General features: G+C 37.9%; 1 protein-coding gene across 1 annotated transcript in view; it reads left to right on the plus strand.

Annotated features, from left to right (window-relative positions):
* The window catches only part of FNDC3A (fibronectin type III domain containing 3A), a gene marked incomplete at its 5' end in the record, with an annotated part of 37,526 nt that extends 18,862 nt beyond the window's left edge, over nt 1-18,664 (plus strand). The window contains 12 exons of the mRNA XM_029085545.1: nt 1,769-1,907; nt 3,627-3,695; nt 5,042-5,160; nt 7,013-7,118; nt 7,210-7,385; nt 9,110-9,223; nt 10,321-10,470; nt 10,556-10,839; nt 12,770-12,979; nt 14,389-14,555; nt 15,177-15,304; nt 18,345-18,664. Of these exons, the coding sequence (XP_028941378.1) occupies nt 1,769-1,907; nt 3,627-3,695; nt 5,042-5,160; nt 7,013-7,118; nt 7,210-7,385; nt 9,110-9,223; nt 10,321-10,470; nt 10,556-10,839; nt 12,770-12,979; nt 14,389-14,555; nt 15,177-15,304; nt 18,345-18,659 (1,977 nt within the window). The remainder of the gene's footprint in view (nt 1-1,768; nt 1,908-3,626; nt 3,696-5,041; nt 5,161-7,012; nt 7,119-7,209; nt 7,386-9,109; nt 9,224-10,320; nt 10,471-10,555; nt 10,840-12,769; nt 12,980-14,388; nt 14,556-15,176; nt 15,305-18,344) is intronic.
* Between the last annotated feature and the right edge of the window lie 2,185 nt (nt 18,665-20,849).

Here is a 20,849-nt window from a genome sequence, read left to right on the forward strand (position 1 = left end):
CATGCTGGCCCTCTTCTGGACTCTCTTCAGTTTCCCAGTGTGTCTCTTGAACTGGGAGGACCAAAACTGGACACAGTATTCCAGGCGTGGCTTAAGAAGTCCTGAGTAAAGCGGCGTAATCATATCCCTTGTTCTCCTGGCTAAATTCTTGCAGCCCATAAAAAAAATTTGTCTTTGCTACTGCCAGGACGCTTTGCTGATTTGTTTGGCTTGCTCTCCACCAGAATCCCAAGGTGTTTCTCAGCAGAGCTGAAAAAAAAAAAGCTGACTAGCAAGTCAGACTCCAGACTGTACTGCTGCTGGAATTGTTCCATCCCAGGTGCAAGACTTTATAGTTACATTTGTCAAAGCTCATGCAGTTCTTGTTGATGCAATCTTCCAGCCTGTCAAAGTCTGTATGGTGGCTCTTCTCTCCAGAATATCTCTCTCTCTTCCTAGTTTGGTGTCATATACAAGGGAGGTGCATTCACTCCTGTCATCCAGATCACTTCTAAAGATATTGAGTAGTATCTGACATTGTATTGATTGCTGAGGAAATCCACTCATGAATAGCTACTAATGTGCCTTCGAACCATTAACCAGCACCCTTTGAGACTGGCATTCTGTCAGGTTTTCCATACCCATCTTGTGGTCCATCTGTTCTGTCTATATCTTACCAGCTTGTCTACATGGAAGTTTTGGGAGACGATGTCAAACTAAAATCACAGCTTTCCCCTCATCTATTGAGCAAGTTGTTTCATCATAGGAGGCACTCAGGTTGGACAAACATGATTTACCTTTGATAAATCTTAATTACCTTCTTGTCCTTCATGTGCCTGTAAATAACTTCCATGACAAGATTTGCCATAAGTTTCCCTGGAACTGAAGAGTTTATATCACTTTAGTTGTTGTTAATATAACTCACCCATATAAACATTTTTTTTTCTCTTTGAGTGTATTTCCTTAAGAGAAGGTGCTATAGTTGTTTGAGAGCTCTACTTAATTCATCACAATTATTCAAGAGTCTTTAGCAGTTAGTAAAACATCACCTTTTGCTCTTTTCTTTATTACATGAAAATATTTTTACCTCCATGGGAAGGGAATTGCAATTAAAATTTTAATATTTCCAAGTTCCTCTTTGTGGTATGTCTTTTTCATCCTATTTTGTTTTCATGCTTTTATAAAGATTTTTTCTCATGCATATATTTCATTATCAATAAATTGTGCAACATGATAAAAAAGAGCTGTTCTTAGACCTATGTAATTTGAGTATCTTAGATGGTTTTAAAAAAACAATTTTTCAGATCCTTGATTTGAAATAAAGTGGTTTGTGCTACATTGAGAACCCACAGATTCTATTAATGTCACTGAGATTTGCGTGTCCTGATTACCTTTTACAGCCAGACAACTCTTAGTGTCCTAAGTGGAAGCCTAATTTTATGCACCAACATTTGACATTTGGGTGATGTGGAAGGTTATTTGATTTGTGAAATAATTTTTTTTTTCAGCTTCACAAATACTAGAGGTTTGGGATTTTTTAAAGATTTTTTCGTTTTTTTGCTGGCAATTTGCAGGAATTTTTAATTTCAGTGTAGTGATTGTCTAACTATGGGACTAATGAAAATGTAAAATAAAGATATATAATAGCTTTAGTTCTTGTGATAATTTATTACGTAGCGATCTGTCTAAGCATGCATATAAATTAATTTGACCCTTACCATTAACAGTGAATAACGTACCACTAGCCAGTGTGTTTGTTCTGTTTATAATATGTTTTATATATTTGCAGGTCATTGCCTATAACTCAGAAGGGAAAAGCAGTCCAAGTGAGACAGTAGAATACATAACTTGTCCAGACAAGCCTGGAGTACCTTCAAAACCCACAGTGAAAGGAAAAATTCATGCACAGAGTTTTAAAATAATCTGGGGTAAGATTGTTGTCTAGTTCTGTTTAGAGTATGTCCTCTTGTCATATATATTTCTATATTTACATATATATGTGTGTGTGTGTGTGTGTATATATATATATATTTGTATATAGAAGACCAGGTTTTACTTCAGTAACACTTCAGTTAGCTGAGCAATTATAATCCATTTTCATGGAACTAAAAGAAAAATATTGATTCAAAATACTTAGGGTGGCAATATAGTAGTGCAATTACATGGGAAGAATAATATGCAGATTGTAGTAGGGACTGTTATTGCAGGGAACTGCAATAATTAAAAAAACAGTAGTGCTAATTTGTATACTAAGAAGGTCTGTTTCTCTGGCATAAAAAGTTGATGCCATGAAATTATGAGGTTTTATCAAAAGAGAGGATCCAGGTTCAGTGTGTCTCTTCAAAGTGTTTGGTTTTGATAGCTAACTGGGTTTTTTTCCGCTAAGGATCCTGAGAAACTTTTTCTTAGGCTCAGGTGTTTTTAGCCTTATGCTGTGAAATAGGAGAAGGTGACACAGTACTGTGTGATACAGTACTTTAACAAAAAATCAAACAGTTAAAGGTTTTATTTGTCACAGGTAATTAAACTTCTTGCCTATTTCTGTTTAATAGTGTGTTTAATTCTTTTGCATTAATAATAAGAAAGTCACTTGTAGATTATAAGTAGTACTCAACAACTCAGTACTCAGCCCCTACATCAGGGCCCGATACTTGATTTTTTATGGATGGAGTTACTAGAAATACCTAATTTGTAAATCAAAAGCTATCTAAAATATATATTTATATATAAAACCTTTAATAGTCATTATTTTGAACAGTAGTACTCTCTTTTTTCAGTAAGTGATAATTAATGTGATAGTTTTATTTTTCATCTGCAGTAATTTGTTATCTTCCAGCCAAAAAAGCACTATGTTCCATATAATAAGTCTCATTTTATTTAGCAGCTGTGATGCGATATGTAACCCTTGCCTAAGAGCCAACACCATTTCATCCAGCACATACACAATGTAATGTTACAGCAGCAGTACCCTTCTGTATTGAAGTATCGTGCTGTCTTTATATCTGTCCAAAATGTTGATTTTCCCCATTATTTTAATTCTACTGTTCTCTTAAGTCAGCTCTGAGAGAGCAGTAGGATTATATGTCAAAGATAAGTCTGTAGGTTTGTACCTTCTACACAAATACTGTATCGGGGAAGACAGTGCACTCAATTTCTAGTGATGTATTGAAAATTTTAGAGATTAAGTTTTCAGTGTAGTACTCCTGACTTCTGTTCTTTTCCAAAATATTTACGTTTTTGAAGTCCTGTCCTTAAATCATTTTGAAATATTCTTATATGAAAATCTGCACTCCAAATTACAGGACCATTAGGATCTATGTCCCTGAAACCATAATGAGGTAGCCTTCCAAGGCACTTCAGACCAACTGAAATGTTTGCTCTGGCATCTCCCAGGTGGCTGATTCACTTGTCACTCTTCATCTGTAGAGTTTTCAATAGGGTTGTGAGCTGGCAGCTCCACGTAGTGGAGAATCTGAGTGATCTGTGGCTGTCCTGAACTAGGATGCTATGGCTAGCTAGGATCCTCTCTGTACAAATAAGCAGTCGTCTCCAGTTGACTGTTGATTTTGCCTTTTGTAAATTCTCCCCAAAAGCTACAAACCCATTTACTTTACCTCACTTGGTTGGAATATTGCTTTTTTTTATAGATCCTCCAAAAGACAATGGAGGAGCAGCAATAAATACATACGTTGTGGAAATGTCTGAAGGCCTAAGTGGTAAGTAGTAGGAGCTTATGTTGGCATTCTTTTTACATGTTCTTTTTTCTGTGTGCGCCTGCGGGAAGAGTAGAATTATGTGTATTATGATAGGGGAAGTTACTGCAAGGGACTGCCATTAAAAAAATAGAGATCTTAATGCTTATATACAAGAGATTCTTTTTCTCTGGCTTAGAAAGAAGATGCCACAAAACTATCAAAAGAGATGTTTAACTTACTAATTAGATGTAGTCTGTTTTGGAAGTTAAATTACATATTTCAGACATTATAGGGCAAGAAGACAGGGCCACATAGCTTTGTTGGATGTGTGATAGATGAAAGAAAAGCTAGTGCTCTGTTGATCACTCTTAAAGGAGAACAATGATGCAGTTGGGCTAACTGTTTCTACTGTTGCCTTCTGTATGAAAGGACAAAAAAAGTAAAGTTAACAGTATTTCTAAACTGGACATAAAGCTACCTAGCTAAATTATATAAAAATCTAGATGTTTTCAGTAACCTTATTAAATTCAGAAAAACAGTCACATCAAGAATGAAAGTTTATACTTCTCTAGTGCTGCGTCAGATCAAGACAGCACACTGTCACCAGATTGTAATGGCAGCCCTGTCAGGGGCCTCAGCTGTGGATCTTTTGATACTTTATCTGTCACTTTCCTTACTCCATCATGTGTTCACATTAAGTCACTTCTGGAATGATTTACCCGAGCCTTTCATGCAGATTTAGTGAGCTGTGCATTATGTTTCATTCCTGGGCCTCCAAATTCTGTGATGCATTGAGTTGTTGGAGATTTAGTTAAAAGTCTCCAAGTTCCCTACTTAATCTCTTAAAAAGAGAGAGAGAATGCTAAAGAGTTTCTGATTTAAGAATCTGTCTGGACAGCAAAGAGTGAAACCAGTAGTTCAGGTGGTGCTGCGTCATCCAAGAATACAGGAACAAGCTTTATCAATTGTAAACTGTAATCACAATCCGCAAAATGAATGTTGTAATTAAGTTTCTTTTCTGTGGAAACTTTTGCTTTTGTATCTTTTCCTGTTTATTTGGTTATGATATTTGACTGTGCTTGCTGGCCCAGTAATAACTGCTTCATAAAAAGTAAATTCTCTCTTAGTTAATGTGAATACCAAATCAGGAAGATACTTGACTTCTGCAGATCTACACATATTTACCTAGGAAACTTCCTTTATTAAATGCTTGGATCTTTTTCCAGAAAACTCAAAGCAGGACTTAATTTTTTTTGTAAATATCAGGCACACACTTATTGAGTGATGCCAGGATACCTGCTGTGGCTAGTACTGAAGTGTAGCAAATTACACCTTCATTCATTGCACACTTATTCTTAACCTTTCAGGAAACAAATGGGACACAATATACAGTGGAGTTGCCAGGGAACATGTGTGTGACCGACTCAATCCTGGTTGTTCCTATCGCTTACGTGTATATTGTGTTGGGGAAGGAGGACAAAGCACGGTAATATGAGCTAATATTTTTATTAAATAAAATTTATCTCTTTTAAGAAAATCTAATCCAGTAGTTACTAAGCAAATATTGTACAGAAGTGATACAGAAGTTTCTGCCCATTTCTTAAAGAAATACATGTGAATATTATTTTTTTATACTATATTTTGTTTAAAGTAATTTTTCTTCTTTACAGACATAAATACTGTGTCTTTTCCCGTGTAATATGTTGATAGAATGTTATTTCTTAAGGCCTGACCCAAGACAGCAGTATAAATGTAATGTTTTCCATGTGGTCAGTGGGGTGTTTCCTCAGGTTTTACAGGGTTGTGTTCCATAGTTTCTTCCCATACTGTCTCAGCCACAATCAAAATGTTTACATTGCTCTACTTTTCAGTGTTCTCAAACATTCATATTACATACACACACACTTGCACTATCACTTCTGTGGTGTAGTTCAGCCTCCAGTGCCAAAATATCATGCTGTCTTCTTCTGCCTTCTTCCCAGGAGCAAGTGTAACAAAGCCAGCCCTGGCTCTCAGCAGACTTCCAGCGGGGCTTCACTGTCAAGCTGATCTCCTGAAAATCCTTAAGCCTTGCATTCTTGGTGTTTGCCATTTCTTCCCCAGTCCCCCTTTACTATATGAAATTCATGTGTTCCTCCTCCACATAGAAGTCTCCTGCAAAGATAGCCTTGCCCACAGCCACCTTGTGTTAAGAATAAATCTGGACTTCTCCAGTGCTGGCTCTGCTGCAGTGTTTTTCCTCTTGCCATAGCTCAGCTTTCTGTTCTACAGGGGAAGCAGGAAGGCAGAATACTTCCTAGTCACATAACCACAAGTGCATGCATGTCTTTGGAGACTTTTGCTCTGCCAACCTCCTTCCCCACTGGCCAACCCCGTTGGTTTAGAATAAACATTATTTCAGTACCAAAGAGAAGATACCTTCTGAAGGTGTCAGAAATCAACAGAAGAATAGTAAAGAAAGATGTAATAAAATGTCTATAGCTTGTCATGGACATATGCCTGCTGAGAAACAGAAATTCTGCTTTTCAAGTAGCATCTGTTGTCCAGTGCAACAGTACATTTTAAAGGAAATGAAAAGCGACAGAGCTTCCAGTCCACTCTTTCTGGAATATATGTAGAAAGCAGTTGTGGAATGAGACTCTGAGATGCATCTCTCTTGTGAACTGAAAGGCTTACCAACTTTGTATTTGTTCTGTATCACACTGAAGCCGATAACCCTACACTGTCTCTGACTCATTTCTGTCTGCATCCAGAATAGTCAATGCCATCTGCTGCCATGTTGTTATGCTGTGTATTTTTGTATGCACTTCAAATCAGAGCTGGAAGTTTGTTACATGTTAAGTATTAATCAACAATGAAAAAGTTGAAATCTTTTTTTTTTTTTTAATCTCTTCTGATTGATTGACATTTTTGCCTGCTTTTGCTTTTTGAGAGGTTCTTGCACAGAATGTATACAACCCTTAGAGTAGTCTTAGAAATCATTAAACTGCAGTTTGATGGAGAAGAGAATGAGTTTACATTGAACAAGTCATATTTCAAGCATCTGTACTAGGTTTGTACTGATACCTAACTACTGTTTTTAGTTCTACCCCTTGCATGTGTACCAAAACCCAAAAGCCAAAGTTAATTTTGCATATTGTGTGATTACTGTAGCATGTTTTATGTAGGTATTATGAGAAATACATTCCAGATCACTTAAGCATCTTTGCGTGTTTGATGATGTAGTTCAAAAAATGGAAGATCCTGTTTCTGACTCAAGTATTTGCCTTTACTTGTGGCGTAACTGATAGCGCCTGTTTTGGCCTAGATGACTTCATTAATCTATCTTCCCTTTGTAGGCATCCGATCCTTTACTAGTGCAGACACCAGCAGTGGTTCCTGGTCCATGCCAGCCTCCAAGGCTACAGGGTAGACCAAGAGCAAGAGAAGTTCAGCTGCGCTGGGGTAATTCTATTACAACTGCTGCTGAGTGTAAGGGATCCAAATGTGTTATGTGTTAAAATTAAATAAGCTTTTCTTTCTTTCTTATTTTTAGGACCACCTCAGGTAGACGGTGGTTCACCCATTACCTGTTACGGTCTGGAAATGTCTCAGACAGAAACTGATGAACACAGAGAGGTTTACCAAGGCTCTGATGTTGAATGCACAGTAGGCAGCCTTCTTCCAGGGAGGATGTACAACTTCAGACTGCGAGCGGCTAACAAGGCTGGGGTAAGGAGGTGGTCTGAAATGAAATTAGTTGCAGAGACTGCAATCACTATTCAGGATCTTCTCTTTTAAAGAAGGATTTAGCAGTAATTTTAAAATTAGTATTTCCTAATGTAGAGTCATTTGGTTCACATAGCTTATTGTTGTATGGGAACAGACAGTTAAACCTCAGTTTATAGTAAAGGAGGTTTTAGATGAAGAGAAGATAAAATAGCTAATAAGGTATTGTATCTGAATAATAACATTGGGAAATGGTTAGGAAATGCCAAGTATTTTATCAGAAAATTGTTGCAGCTTTAATATTCTCATGTGAAGTAAGGTAGTAAATTATTTTCTGTATACAACTTTGTAAATTGATTGTCCTTTATTCTTACTGCTGGTGGTGTTATAAAACATAATTATTAGTGTTTTCTGACAATGGTATCCTGGGGTGCCTTAAGAAGAGTGTGACCAGCAGGTGGAGGGAGGTTTTCCTTCTGCTCTACTCTGCCCTGTGAGGCTGCATCTGAAGTATTGTGTCCAGCATGTGATCTCATTTAGGTTCCTGCTCCAGCAGGGGGATTGGACTAGATGATCTTCCGAGGTCCCTTTCAATCCCTGACATTCTGTGATTCTGTGCCCCCCAGTTCAAGAGAGACAGGGAAATTCTGGAGAGAGTCCAGCGGAGGGCTACAAAGATGATCAAGGGGCTGGAGCATCTTTCTTACTAGGATAGACTGAGAGAGCTGGGTCTAAAGGGCGAGTGTCAAGAGGATGGGGCCAGACTTTTCAGTGGTGGCCAGCGATAGGACAAGGGGCAACGGGCACAAACTGGAACACAGGAGGTTCCACTTAAACATGAGGAAACGCTTCTTTACAGTGAGGGTGACAGAGCACTGGAACAGGCTGCCCAGAGAGGTTGTGGAGTCTCCTTCTCTGGAGATGTTCAAAACCGGTCTGGACGCTTTCCTGTGCAACTTGCTGTAGGTGAACCTGCCTTGGCAGGGGGGTTAGACTAGATGATCTCCAGAGGTCCCTTCCAACACCTCCCATTCCATGATTCTGCGACTCTTTTTTATATTTAGTTTAACTTCTGAGTACAGGTTTTATCAGATGCAAAAATATTTTATCTATTTGGGTTATTAAATGTGTTTAAATAATTGTTGCTGTAGAATAAGCTTTATTTAGTTATGTATCCAAAGTCCTGATTTAAAGACAGAGAAGCAGGGCTACTTGCATTTGTTCATTAACGTTCTCTTCATGAAAACTATCATGACCAGTTGACACTGTTTGTGGAGAGATCTGCAGCTTAAGACTTTAAAGCAGTGACCTAAGTTTTTATTGACCCCCCGCAAAGAGTGGTTTACAGCTCAAGCATTTTTTGAATCCTTTATTTCTCTTAGATAGATATAAATAGACAGTTACAAATTGTGTTATGTTACAGTGCAGCCATCAGGTAACTTCAAAATAAGGATTTGTATAGGACTCTCCTGTTTTGCCTGAGAGTTTGAAGTGTTAAATTTATTCTGATTGCATTTGCTATAGAGAAGGAAGAGTCTTGCCGCTATTCTGGATAATAGTCAGATACTGAAATAAATCCTGAATCCACAGTCCACAAAGATTTATTTTATAAGCAAGTAATACAAAGTTTCAGGCTGCTGTTATATATTCCTACTATGGTAAACTATTACTTAAAAAGTAGTAATTTTATTTTTACAAATCAGTTGTATCAACTCCCTTTTTAATAGTTTGGACCTTATTCGGAAAAATGTGAAATAACTACAGCACCTGGACCACCAGATCAGTGCAAGCCCCCTCAAGTGGCATGCAGATCTGCTGCATGTGCTCAGGTGTTGTGGGAGGTAAGAATGCCATGTTACACCTATCTTAACATGATTGTCTTCTACATTTCTAAGTTCAACTTTAAAAGCTCAAGACTGTATTTTAATCACATTTTTAAACATACTTACCTGATTAACCAGTAATTGGTAGGTAAAACCTTAAAGTCATTCATCATACGTTATGTGACAGCTGTGAGTTGACGGCCTGCAGATACTTGAGATCTTACTTTCTTCTTTTGCTTAAGAGTTTTGCCACAACTGCTGCACTGCATTTCTGAGTGATGCAGACTCTTCTTGAAAATTTTCTTTAATGTAATTATCTTTCCTCAGAGCAAATACATTCACATAATGCAATACATTATTGTACATTTGCTGTTTTTATAAGCTGATTTAATTTTACCTAATTACATCAATAATAATGTAGCAAAAGCCTCACAGACTTCCTATTAACCCATAGTATTTACATATCTGATTAAAAAAATGCAATAGATAAAAATTAAGCTGGTAAAAAGGAAGATTCTGTCTGGGAATACTGTTTAAACACAGCTTTTCAGTGGCTTGAGTTGGAGTGAAGTATCCAAGTTACATAACTGTCCAGAACCAAACAGGAGAGACATGGACCTGCTGGAGCGGGTCCAGAGGAGGCCACAACAATGATCAGAGAGCTGGAGCACCTCTCCTATGAAGAAAGGCTGAGGGAGTTGGGGTTGTTCAGCCTGGAGAAGAGGAGGCTCCAGGGAGACCTTATTGCATCGTTTCAGTACCTCAGGCTGGTTTTAATCATAAACAGGTTTTTTTTTATTTATAAAAACAGTTTATTAAGTAAAGCAAAAGCTGTGCAAAGCAAAACAAGGAATTCACTCGCTACTTCCCATGGGCAGGCAGGTGTTCAGCCCTCCCCAGGAAAGCAGGGCTCCATCACGTGTAATGATTACTTGGGAAGACAAACACCATCAATTCAAATGTCCCCCTCTTCCTTCTTCTTCCCCCAGCTATTAAAAATCAGCAAAGAAATAGGAAGGTGACTTTCCTGTGAAAAACAATATAGATGTGGTGAGTTTGGCTGAATTTTTTTCAGTCAGTGAATTTAACCTCTTACTGTTTGTATCCATTTAAAGGTTCCAGTGTGTAACGGAGCTGACATCACAGAGTATCGACTGGAGTGGGGCGGTGTGGAAGGATGCATGCAGATCTCTTATTGTGGGCCTGGGCTCAACTGTGAAATGAAAGGGCTTTTGCCTGCCACGATATACTATTGCAGGGTTCAGGTAAAGACTTCAAAACTATTGTTATTGAAATTTGGAAACACGAATCGCCGTTGCCATAAAAACATGGTCTGCTTTGCATTTGCAGGCAGTGAATGTTGCAGGTGCAGGCCCTTTCAGTGAAGTAGTGGCATGTATGACTCCAGCCTCTGTACCTGCAGTTGTGACTTCTCTTCAGGGACTAAGTGAAGATGAAGTTGAAAGTCCACACTATTCTCCTTCCACATGCCTTGCTGTAAGCTGGGAAAAACCTTGTGACCATGGATCTGAAATCCTTGGCTACAGCATAGACTTTGGAGATAAGCAGCCAATAACTGTTGGGAAGGTTCTAAGCTATATTATAGATGGCTTACAGCCAGATACTACCTACAGGTATGCGATGCACGGCTTGACAGCCTACTGTTTCTTCCACAAGAGCAGATTCTTTATTCGTTTGTTTCCTTAATTTTTTTATTCTCTACATGACTCTCAGAGAAGTATTAGTACATAGCCATGGAGGAAAAGGAAGCTTTGTAATTATGATCTTCATAAGTAGATGAGCTTTTCTGGTTTTACTTTCTTTCAAGCAAAAATATTTTAGTGTGTTTATTGCTGTAGATCTGTTGTATCTGTCTGGTTAATGTGTCAGTTTAACTTAATTCAGATTACAGATTGAGATTCATACCTGTTTTTTGGACTGATTGGTTCATAGATAGATGGTCTCTAATCTGTTTGACAAGATAAAATCCATCCAAGGAAGGACCATGTCCAGTCTTTATTGGCTGGATTGTCAGATCTAGTGACGTCTCATTGCAACTTGCAATTCCTTTTCTGCAGAAATAGCAAGTATTTGGGTGGCAGTCAGCATGAAGAATATTGGTTTGAAAGTCTATCAGTAAATTTTAAATCTCTTTTGAAGAATTTTATTTACTAAAATCATCCCTTATGTTGGGCCTAAGGGCTACTGAAAAACATAAATGTAAAAATCAATAATTCCGCCTGAAGGCACTCCACATTCATGTTAAAAAAACATGTCCTCAGTGTAAAATCTTAAAAGGAGAATGTCAGTCCCACTGCAGTAAAAATTTAAGCCCACACTGATTTCAGTGTAGTTACAATATCATCTGGCTGTGCAGTTTTCAGCATCCATAAAGATTTGGTTTTACTTTTTAAATGCTGTATGTAAGAGTACAGTGTTTCAGTGTGCCTTACAAGTTTTTAACAATAACGCTGACAATTTGAAGAGCCGCTGCTCTCTGTGTCAACAGACTGGAAAAAAGAAGCTTCTACTGCAGAGATTTACTTCTACTCACAAAAGTGCTTTTATAGAATACACTGTCAACGCTTCCTGCAAATAAAAAATTGCATATATTAACCTTAGTTCTGTGCTGTAATAAATTAACATGTTAAATATTACTGTAGTGGAGTAGAAATATTTATTCATAAGCCTGCACACACATTTGTGTGTCAATATTTTGAAATTGTGTGGTTGATTGTTTCAGAATTTAATTATTGTGATTATTATTTCCAGTTACCTAGATACTACTTTAGACAAGCAAATGTTAGTCTGCAAAATGAGGTTAGACACACTTTGTTCTTGGCTAGTTCTTCTAACTCTTACTTGTAAACCTAATGCCAGCCTGGTTTTCTATGGAGTGTAAAAAAAAAAAAATCCCTAAATTTCGAGTTCTACAAACCCCTCAGCCATGTGTCCTTTGACTTCTAGTTTCCCCCATCCCTTTCTAGCAGACCCAAGATGGCTTGTGTTTGCAGGCACCCAGGGGTGTATTACCAGTGAAATCAGCAAGAGCACTGTCACTTTATTTTCACGTGAATTGAATCTGTTCCAAAAAGCCCAAAACACTTGCCTGTAGTCATCCTTGAACTCACCTGATATAATAGCCAAAGATAAGGATTCACCTCTTTTGGTGGTGTTTTGTTGGGTTTTTTTTTTTTATCTTCCCTCATCTCTCCACTGTGGCTATCAAAAATGTTGGTACAAGGCCTGCAGGGTCAGGAAGATGGACCACTCTTGAAGTAGCTGATAAAGCTTTTGCATCTTTTCACTAATGTGAATGATACAAATATGCTAATATGGTTTTATTTTTAATCAATCCAGCTCCTTAAAAAGTGTAAAGGAAAGTGACACTCCTGCATATTCATTACAGTCTATCAAAGCATAATATTGATAAAAGTCAGCATTGTAGAAAGTGCTGTCTATTTGGTACCGTTATTCTCTCTTGAATGTGAGTGGTGGAAATGACCAGTTATTTTTTAGAATCTAATTTCAAGTTAATTTATTCTCTCTTTTCTCAAATACTAGAGTACGAATTCAAGCCCTAAACAGTCTTGGAGCGGGTCCTTTCAGCCACACCATAAAACTGAAAACAAAGCCTCTCCCACCAGATCCACCTCGCCTGGAGTGTGCTGCATACAGTTCTCAGACTCTCAAGCTGAAATGGGGAGAGGGAACTGCAAAATCATTAACTGACTCCATTCAGTACCACCTTCAAATGGAGGATAAGAATGGAAGGTTGGTTTTGGCATCGCTTTAATCTGCCCTGTATCACTGTGATGTGATGCTTGGGAGATGGCAGCAAAGGGCAAAATTCCACATGCTTTGCTGAATTTACAACAGACATAGGAGGTCGTCTCATCTGGCAAGGCAAGAAGGACTCCAGTGTTCTGTGCTGGGAAGTACAAGATTAAAAACTTAATAGTTTTTTATTTACAGTTCAATATGAAGAGTTTAACTAAGTGTTTCGTACCAGCACACTTTTCTGTCTCTCACATTATTTAAGTATTTTGTGAAAGCTTCAAGTGTAATCAGTCTTGTAAATTTTAAATACTTGATATTGAAGGGGTGAATTCTTTACTCTCTGTTGTCTTTATATGCAATTACACTTAGTGCAAAATAAACTCATATAGTAGAAATTATTGTTTTAAGGGATCCCTTCTCTCATGTTAAATTGGAAAGTAAGCTGAGATGGTACAGCAAGTACCCTTGCCTAAATGGTAGAATGAACAGTACTGCTACACTGTGTACTGTGTTTGAATCTCTGAGTAGCTTTAGCTTGACAGTGAGACAAAATAGATCCGCTAGATAAAATTGCTCTGCTGTAAGGAGGAAAAGAAATTAGACTCTTAACTGGAAAGAAATTAATTGCCATTACCAAAGGCTAGGTCATGTGCAGGTACGAGCTGTTTTAAATTTAAAAGAAAAGAAAAAGTTGATGTAGATGGCAACCCCTGCAGAAAGAGATAAACTTGTGCTGTGTCCTGGGGATACCAAAATTGAAAATCAAATGAGAGCTGCTAAGATCAGTCTGTGTAAGAATTATAACATGAAGGAGAGTGGCCAGTCTACAGAGCTCTCAGAATGGGACTTGGTGTGTGCTACAAGTGTGACTCTGGCCTCCTGTGCAGATCCGAGTGAGCTTCATCAGTCGCCCATTTCTGACAACAATGCACAGAAGCAGGTGGATCCATGGCCCTTTCTTAGGTGTAGTGAGAGAGAGTTGCAAAGGAGCAAAAAGCTAAAATATAGTTGCCTGATTTTGAAAAGCTAAAGATGTTGGGGGAGTACATGGAAAAAAAAGTAATGTACGCAGCTCATTGGGAGAGGGAACTGCTATCCTTTCCCATTGCTTCAAGTGCAGAAGGGTTTCTGAAAATGGTTCAGATCATTTTTGCCAAGAGACAGTCTGTACTACTCTTTGTGGAAAAGAGATTTTATTTCAAAGACACGAGAAATAAAAGCTTGGCCCTGGAAAACAAGCTTGTTTTTATAGTAATGCCAGAACGCTGTTTAACTCTGAAATAAATATTTCTTGGCTTCTCATTAGATTCTGGGAAATTATGGGAACAGGTTTCAAGACAATGCTGTAGCTACTTCAGAAGTCCTTGTCTGCGTTTAAAATAAGCTATTATTTCCATTTTCAGGTTTATATCCTTATACAGAGGACCATGTCATACATACAAAGTACAAAGACTCAGTGAGTCAACATCATACAAATTTTGTATTCAGGCATGTAATGAAGCTGGTGAAGGTCCCCTTTCTCAAGAATATGTTTTCACTACTCCCAAATCTGTTCCAGCTGCCTTGAAAGGTAAAGATGGTGCTTTTTTCATTTGGGGGGTGGAGGGATGGCAAGTTGGTTTTGGTATTGTGTTGTATTTGGGGTATTTAGAATGCTGAGTTCTTTTCTAGGTACAGGTAGGGACAGTAAGGGAATGCTCCTTTTGTGTAATTGCCTGAAGCCTAAAATGTTGTCTCCAGAAATGAGAGACTTGGGGTTTATGCATTCTTTGACATAAGAAGGTTTGTATTTAGAATCCTTGCTTTCCAGGAGAGAGTGACCAGGCCGTTAGAGTAATTTGAGGTGAAAATTCTTCCTAGCATGTTTAGAATAATTTTAAACATAGCAGCTTCTTTTTTTTTTTTTCCTTTTTTTTTTTTTTTGCATGTGTTACAAACTTGCAGTTGCCAAATTTTACTTGCTTTCTCTTGGATGATACCTAAACTAGCAATAGAGACTTACATGAATTGTTAATTGTTGTTCCAGAAAGCATTGTATGAAGGATATGTTTCAATCTGAATCTTTTGTTCCTCTCAGACAGCATAGCAGCTAGAACACAGAACACCTTTTCCTTTTACAAGGTGTTAGGATATAATGTGAAGTAACGGAGAAAGCAGAGCTAGCTGTCACTTTTGTGTTTTCTTTCTTCAGCACCAAGGGTAGAGAGAATAAATGATCACACTTGTGAAATCACATGGGAGGTTCTGCAGCCCATGAAGGGTGATCCAGTTATCTACTGTCTTCAGGTCATGGTGGGAAAAGACTCAGAATTCAAGCAGGTATGATGTGTTTAAGTTACCACATTTTTCTTCAGTTAGTATTTGTGATAATCAGTTTAGATTAAAGATTATTGTGTTGCAGTATTGTTTTAGTCACCATGCTAACTTCTTGTTACTAAATGATATAAGGTAGTTATCTCCTAAAAGCATTACCACAGAGAAAAGAGATTTAAGTAATACAAATACTGCAGTAAGTTGCAGCCTCTCTGGGTTACACTAATGTTTACTAAATACAACTTGACACTTCAAGTGGTGAGGTAATTGTGGGAAGAACTGACAAAAATAAAACATCCACCCAAGGGTACAGAGATGAGACTTAGGAGGAAAAGAGCAAAGGGTTCTCTTTGCACTAAGAGCTGTTTGAAGGCAGTAAACAATATTCTAAAACCTTTGATGTTGTCAGAGTCAGTAGAGAACTGCAGATAGGAAAGACCCGCTCTTTATGCAATATAGACATTCAGGTGTAGGGAAACTTTTCTTATGTAATTCAGCGATTAGTTTTTACCATAGGACCATTTCAGTAGTAGGGCATGCTGTAACTACAAGGGTTGAGCAGTTGAGAGTGTTTTAGTTTCAGGTTTGATTATCCAAAGATGCAGTTGGAAACACCAAGCTACAAATGAGTCTGCATTTAAAAGAGGATGTGCAGTGCTAATTTGACTTCCCTATAAACTGCCTTATAATTGACATGAAATTAGGCTTGGAAACTCTGTTTCACACTATTAAGCAAACAAGTTTCCTTGCAACAAGGAAACACAATTAATTCTGGTATATTATAATTTTATTATAGGTAAATAAGTTTTACGTGTGCTTTGGTAGACTATAGGCCTTAATATTTCCATAATTCATAATTTCTGTGGTAGTGCTATGTTTCTTATGTCCATTTGTTACATTTTTCAGTAAAAGATGATCCATAATCCAAGGTGTCTGTTACCTTGCTATGTGAATATTCTTTACATTAACTTTAAAATTGTAAATGCAGGATTAAGTATGTAAGGAAGGCGTGGTCAGTGTTGCTTCTAGACATGCAGTCAAATCACACTTTGATGAGCACTGCGCATTGCCAAGGGAGCCAATGGGAAAATCAAGGTTACGCTTTAAGCCTGGAAATAACAAAGTAGACTGAGGTGCATGGTTCCTTTTACCTCTACAGAAGTTTAGCACAATAAATTCAAATAAAATGAGAAGACTAGTTTACAAAAATTAAAGTTGAAACAGTCAAGAAGTAAACACCCTGGAAACAGCCTTTAAGGTACTTAGCCATGATGGTGACAGGTTTCTTTGAGATAGACAAAAAATGAACTGCCTGGAAGTCCCCTCCAAGCCATTGACTACCATTTCCCTGCCAAAACTTCACTCTTCTCCTCCTTCTCCCTGATCTGTCATCTGAGTTGCTCAAGTCGTTGTTCCTCACATGCTTCAGACAAAATAAATTTGTAATCTGCCATTTGAGCTTTACACATCAGTCAAGCTCTTGAAGGGGTTAGGAAGCAACTATATAAATACCTCAGCAAACAGATTTGAGGGGAAAGCAACTTCTGGCAAGTCGCCAGGCACAAGCAGCTGCGGACAGTAACCCATGGCAGCTGGTGTAGCTGTAGCTAGAGTAGGATGTGTGTCTGTGGCCTGTTTGCTTGCTACCAAATGCATGATGCAAATCAGGAGAATTTTGAGGAAGCTGCACTTACGATGACCTGCCCTGTCTCAGTGTGGGAACAGTTTATTGAGAGAAAGAAAAGTCTCTCCAGGTTGTAGTTTCCAGTAAAGCTCAGCTGCCTGGCTGTCAGAGGACTTTCCAAGTCCATGAGTATCCACAGGCACAGCAACAGCTCTTCAAACAACAAAATTGTGAGAGATTGCCTGCTTCTTTCATTGAATGGTTGGTAGTTTGCATTTGTGAAATACTGTCTAACAGTTTGATAACTATAGGGAAAACTTCTGCATGATGTGATACTTCCGTATCCTGCTAGCAATTAAATAAAACCAATACAGATAATGGGGGTGGAGGGGAGTTGAAGAGGTTTGAAGAGAGAAATCAAATTGTACCAAGCTACCCATGTAATAGCTCAGTACCTGTTGATGTATCTACAAACAGAAAATTGTGCCCGCATGGGATTTTGTTGGCTCTTACAGGATTATGTAGCTATAAAGTAATTAATTTGAGAAAACAGCATTTAGATTTCACTGAATTGGGCACTCTGTGCTGAAGAGTTGTGAACTCGTGTTAACCAGCCAACTGAGAGACCCTTGGAGAACACTGGAATAAGTCATCTGGGTCTTGGCATCTGATGAAATTACAAATCACAGAGAGAACTCCTTGCAGCTTTCCTGATGCGATGTTTCTTGGGATAAATTAAAGTCTTTTAACCACACAGTATCTTACCTACAACAAAGTATGCTGGATTGGATTAGACTTAATGAAGCAGCTCGATACAGAGTTAATTACCTAAAATCCTGGGATACAATATTGTGTATTAAATCCCATGGTGTGGTTATTTACATTGTAAGTGGCCACTAAAACAACAGCAGGGCTTCTGACAGTTTATTAGGTGTGTACTCATCATGGCATAAAAGCACTTGTTCTTTTCCTGTGTTTCACCAAAAGGACTGGTGACTTTATCTGGCATTTATTTTGCGTTTATGAGCTTGTTGTCCATTTTTCTTTGCATGGGTGAAAACACTGATGAGGAGTCATCCTTTGTAGTTACCTTCACTGTGAACAAAACCATACTGAGATATATAGAATCATAGAATGGTTAGGATTGGAAGGGACCTTAAAGATCATCCAGTTCCAACCCCCCTGCCATCAGCAGGGACACCTTCCACTAGACCAGGTTGCTCAAAGCCTCATCCAGCCTGGCCTTAAACACTTCCAGGGAGGGGGCATCCACAACTTCCTTGGGCAACCTGATCCAGTGTCTGACCACCCTCACAGTGAAGAACTTCTTCCTAATATTATTCCTAATATATATTCTTCCTAATATATATGTGTATGTAAGGCATTTTTCATTGATATATTGTTTTCTTTCTTTATTGACAGATTTATAAGGGTCCAGACTGGTCATTCCGATACACAGGCCTCCAGCTGAACTGTGAATACCGTTTCCGCGCGTGTGCCATTCGACAGTGCCAAGAGACAGTGGGTCATCAGGACTTGATAGGCCCCTACAGTGCACCAGTGCTATTCATCTCTCAGAGGACTGAACCACCGGCAAGCACCAACAAGGACACTGTGCAGACCACAAGGACACAATGGTCACAGAGTGACCAAGTGTGTGCTGCTGTCATCCTTGCACTTTTTGCTATCTTTTCCATTCTGATTGCCGTCATCATTCAGTACTTTGTAATAAAGTGAAGAAAGAGATTTATTTTAGAATGTTGCCCATTACATTTTACTTTCTCATAATCTAAAAGTAATTCTGTTCTCTTGCTTTTTACAAAACCAGGCATTTAGCACCGGCATTGGGACTGATGCAAACCTTTTCAGCCACTTTCAGATGCTTACTGGTAGGTATAGGCTGACACATGTTATTAGAACACAAGACACAGAAATACGATCTTTTCTTTAATATGCCTTCTTGCAGTACAAACTCTAGATGGGGCAGGCAAGTGGTGTGTAATGAAAAGGGTTTGACTGGTAAACACAAGTGTAAAAGTGGTTTCCTGGCCCACACTTCTCAGAGTTGCTACCATAACAGGGAAGAATGTGTAGATCGCATTTAAAACTTACACTAACAAACTTGTGCTGTATACAATATTAATCTGATGCTGTGAAAGCAATTTAGCGCTGTATTTCTACCTCCTCATTTGTCTTAATTATTTGGGAAGCAGGATTTATGCTGAAAAACAGACGGGGCTTTTCTCAGGCAGCAAATAATAAACTGGATGGAAGAGTATGCATGAAGGAAGCTTCTTATCTGATAAATGTGGAGTTCTTCACTGCAAGTAGATGTTTTCGAACGACTACAAGGGGATGGCACAAGTGGTTTATCTTGCCCCCAGGATTTGATGTTTACTTACAAAAATGCCTCTTTTACTTCTTAAAATATAGAAGGGAGAGTGTGAGAGAACTTCTTAGACTTACTATTTAAATTGAAAAACACATTTCCGAAGTTGAACTTTGATTGGATGCAGTTTATACAGATGTCTGTGCCCTCTGATTTTGGCTAGTTAATAGATTTTTTGAGATAAAATTCATGATTGAATTTTTGCTGTTTCCCCAACGTTCACTTGCCATATCCACCAGAATCAAGCACTGCCTTCTTTTCATTTTTTTTTCCTTTGTTCTTTCTTTGGGGCACCAAATCAGAAGACGAAGTGTAGTAATTTGCACCAGAAAACTTAAAGCTGCTTTTTTCTTGAGATCCTAATGTTTAATGTAATGTCTCTTTGGATACTGTACCAAATTGTTGATTGCATGTAGTTAATGTTGCATTAGAGCACTTTGCAATTGCATAACTCATCAATGTTTTGTGAGCTTGCATTTGTGACTTCTTGAATGACCAGACTGAATTTTATCAAGTATCCCATTGAACATCTTGCTAGATGTCAATGATTGCCAGTGACACAAAGCTTGTAGTGAAACTATCTTTAAAAAAAAAAAAAAAATCCTTGTCTCATCACACTTACGTTATTTGTTATACACTTTGTAATTAGCTATTTTTAATTTATTTGAGTTACAAGATAGTGGATCATTAATGACTTCTAGTTGTGTTCAGTTTAGCATTTTTAATGGTATTAAACACTTCTGTCGGTCTTAATAAAAAAAAAAAGGAACCTCTGTCTTGTGCTTTGGAGATCTCTGAAGAATTTCTCTTATATTAGAACGGGCATGTATTGTAATTGTTTATACGTCCAATGATCTGTGCTGTAGAAAACTGTTGCTGAGTTTCGTTTTTTTTAAAAAAAAAGAGAGAAAAAAAGAAATTGCAAAGAACTTGGCCTCCACGTGGCGAGAACGATCTGTCTTTAAAATGTACTTATGTTTACATTTTATTTCGAATTTGTCATTTGTACGTATAGGCTGATACCTTCCCACAGGATACCGTGATAACTGATGTTTTCTAGAACCTTCTTAAAAGTGCCATGTTTGGCAGTGCAAACGAGGTTGCCTGTAACAGCCCAGAGATTTCTTACGGTTGAATGTCTAAAACGGCAAGATTTGTTACTACAGTTAAATCTGCAGTGACTTGTGTTTTTCATAGTAAAATTCAAATGAGCTCCTATTTTTGATAGTCATTTACTAGTGTATTTGCCATTTGAGCCTCAGTGCGTATTACTGCATTGAAGACAGTTTTTAATGTAATCTTAATTTTACCTCATGTACTGTACATTCCAAAAAAAATAAATTAAAAAAAAAAAAAGAAAGAAAAAAAAAACTCTAAACTTTTTAAAACGTTATAGATACACTACCAAACATATCACTTTACAGTTGTACAACGTCGGACTCCGTGAAGACGAACCTGTATAGTCTGATAGAAAAGACATAAACTATGTAGCAAAGTATCTTTAAAAATCTGTGGAAAATAAAAGTCTCATTCTTTTT

The sequence above is a fragment of the Antrostomus carolinensis genome, unplaced genomic scaffold (genome assembly GCF_000700745.2).
Source record: "Antrostomus carolinensis isolate BGI_N321 unplaced genomic scaffold, ASM70074v2 scaffold19766, whole genome shotgun sequence".
Lineage (NCBI taxonomy): Eukaryota > Metazoa > Chordata > Aves > Caprimulgiformes > Caprimulgidae > Antrostomus > Antrostomus carolinensis.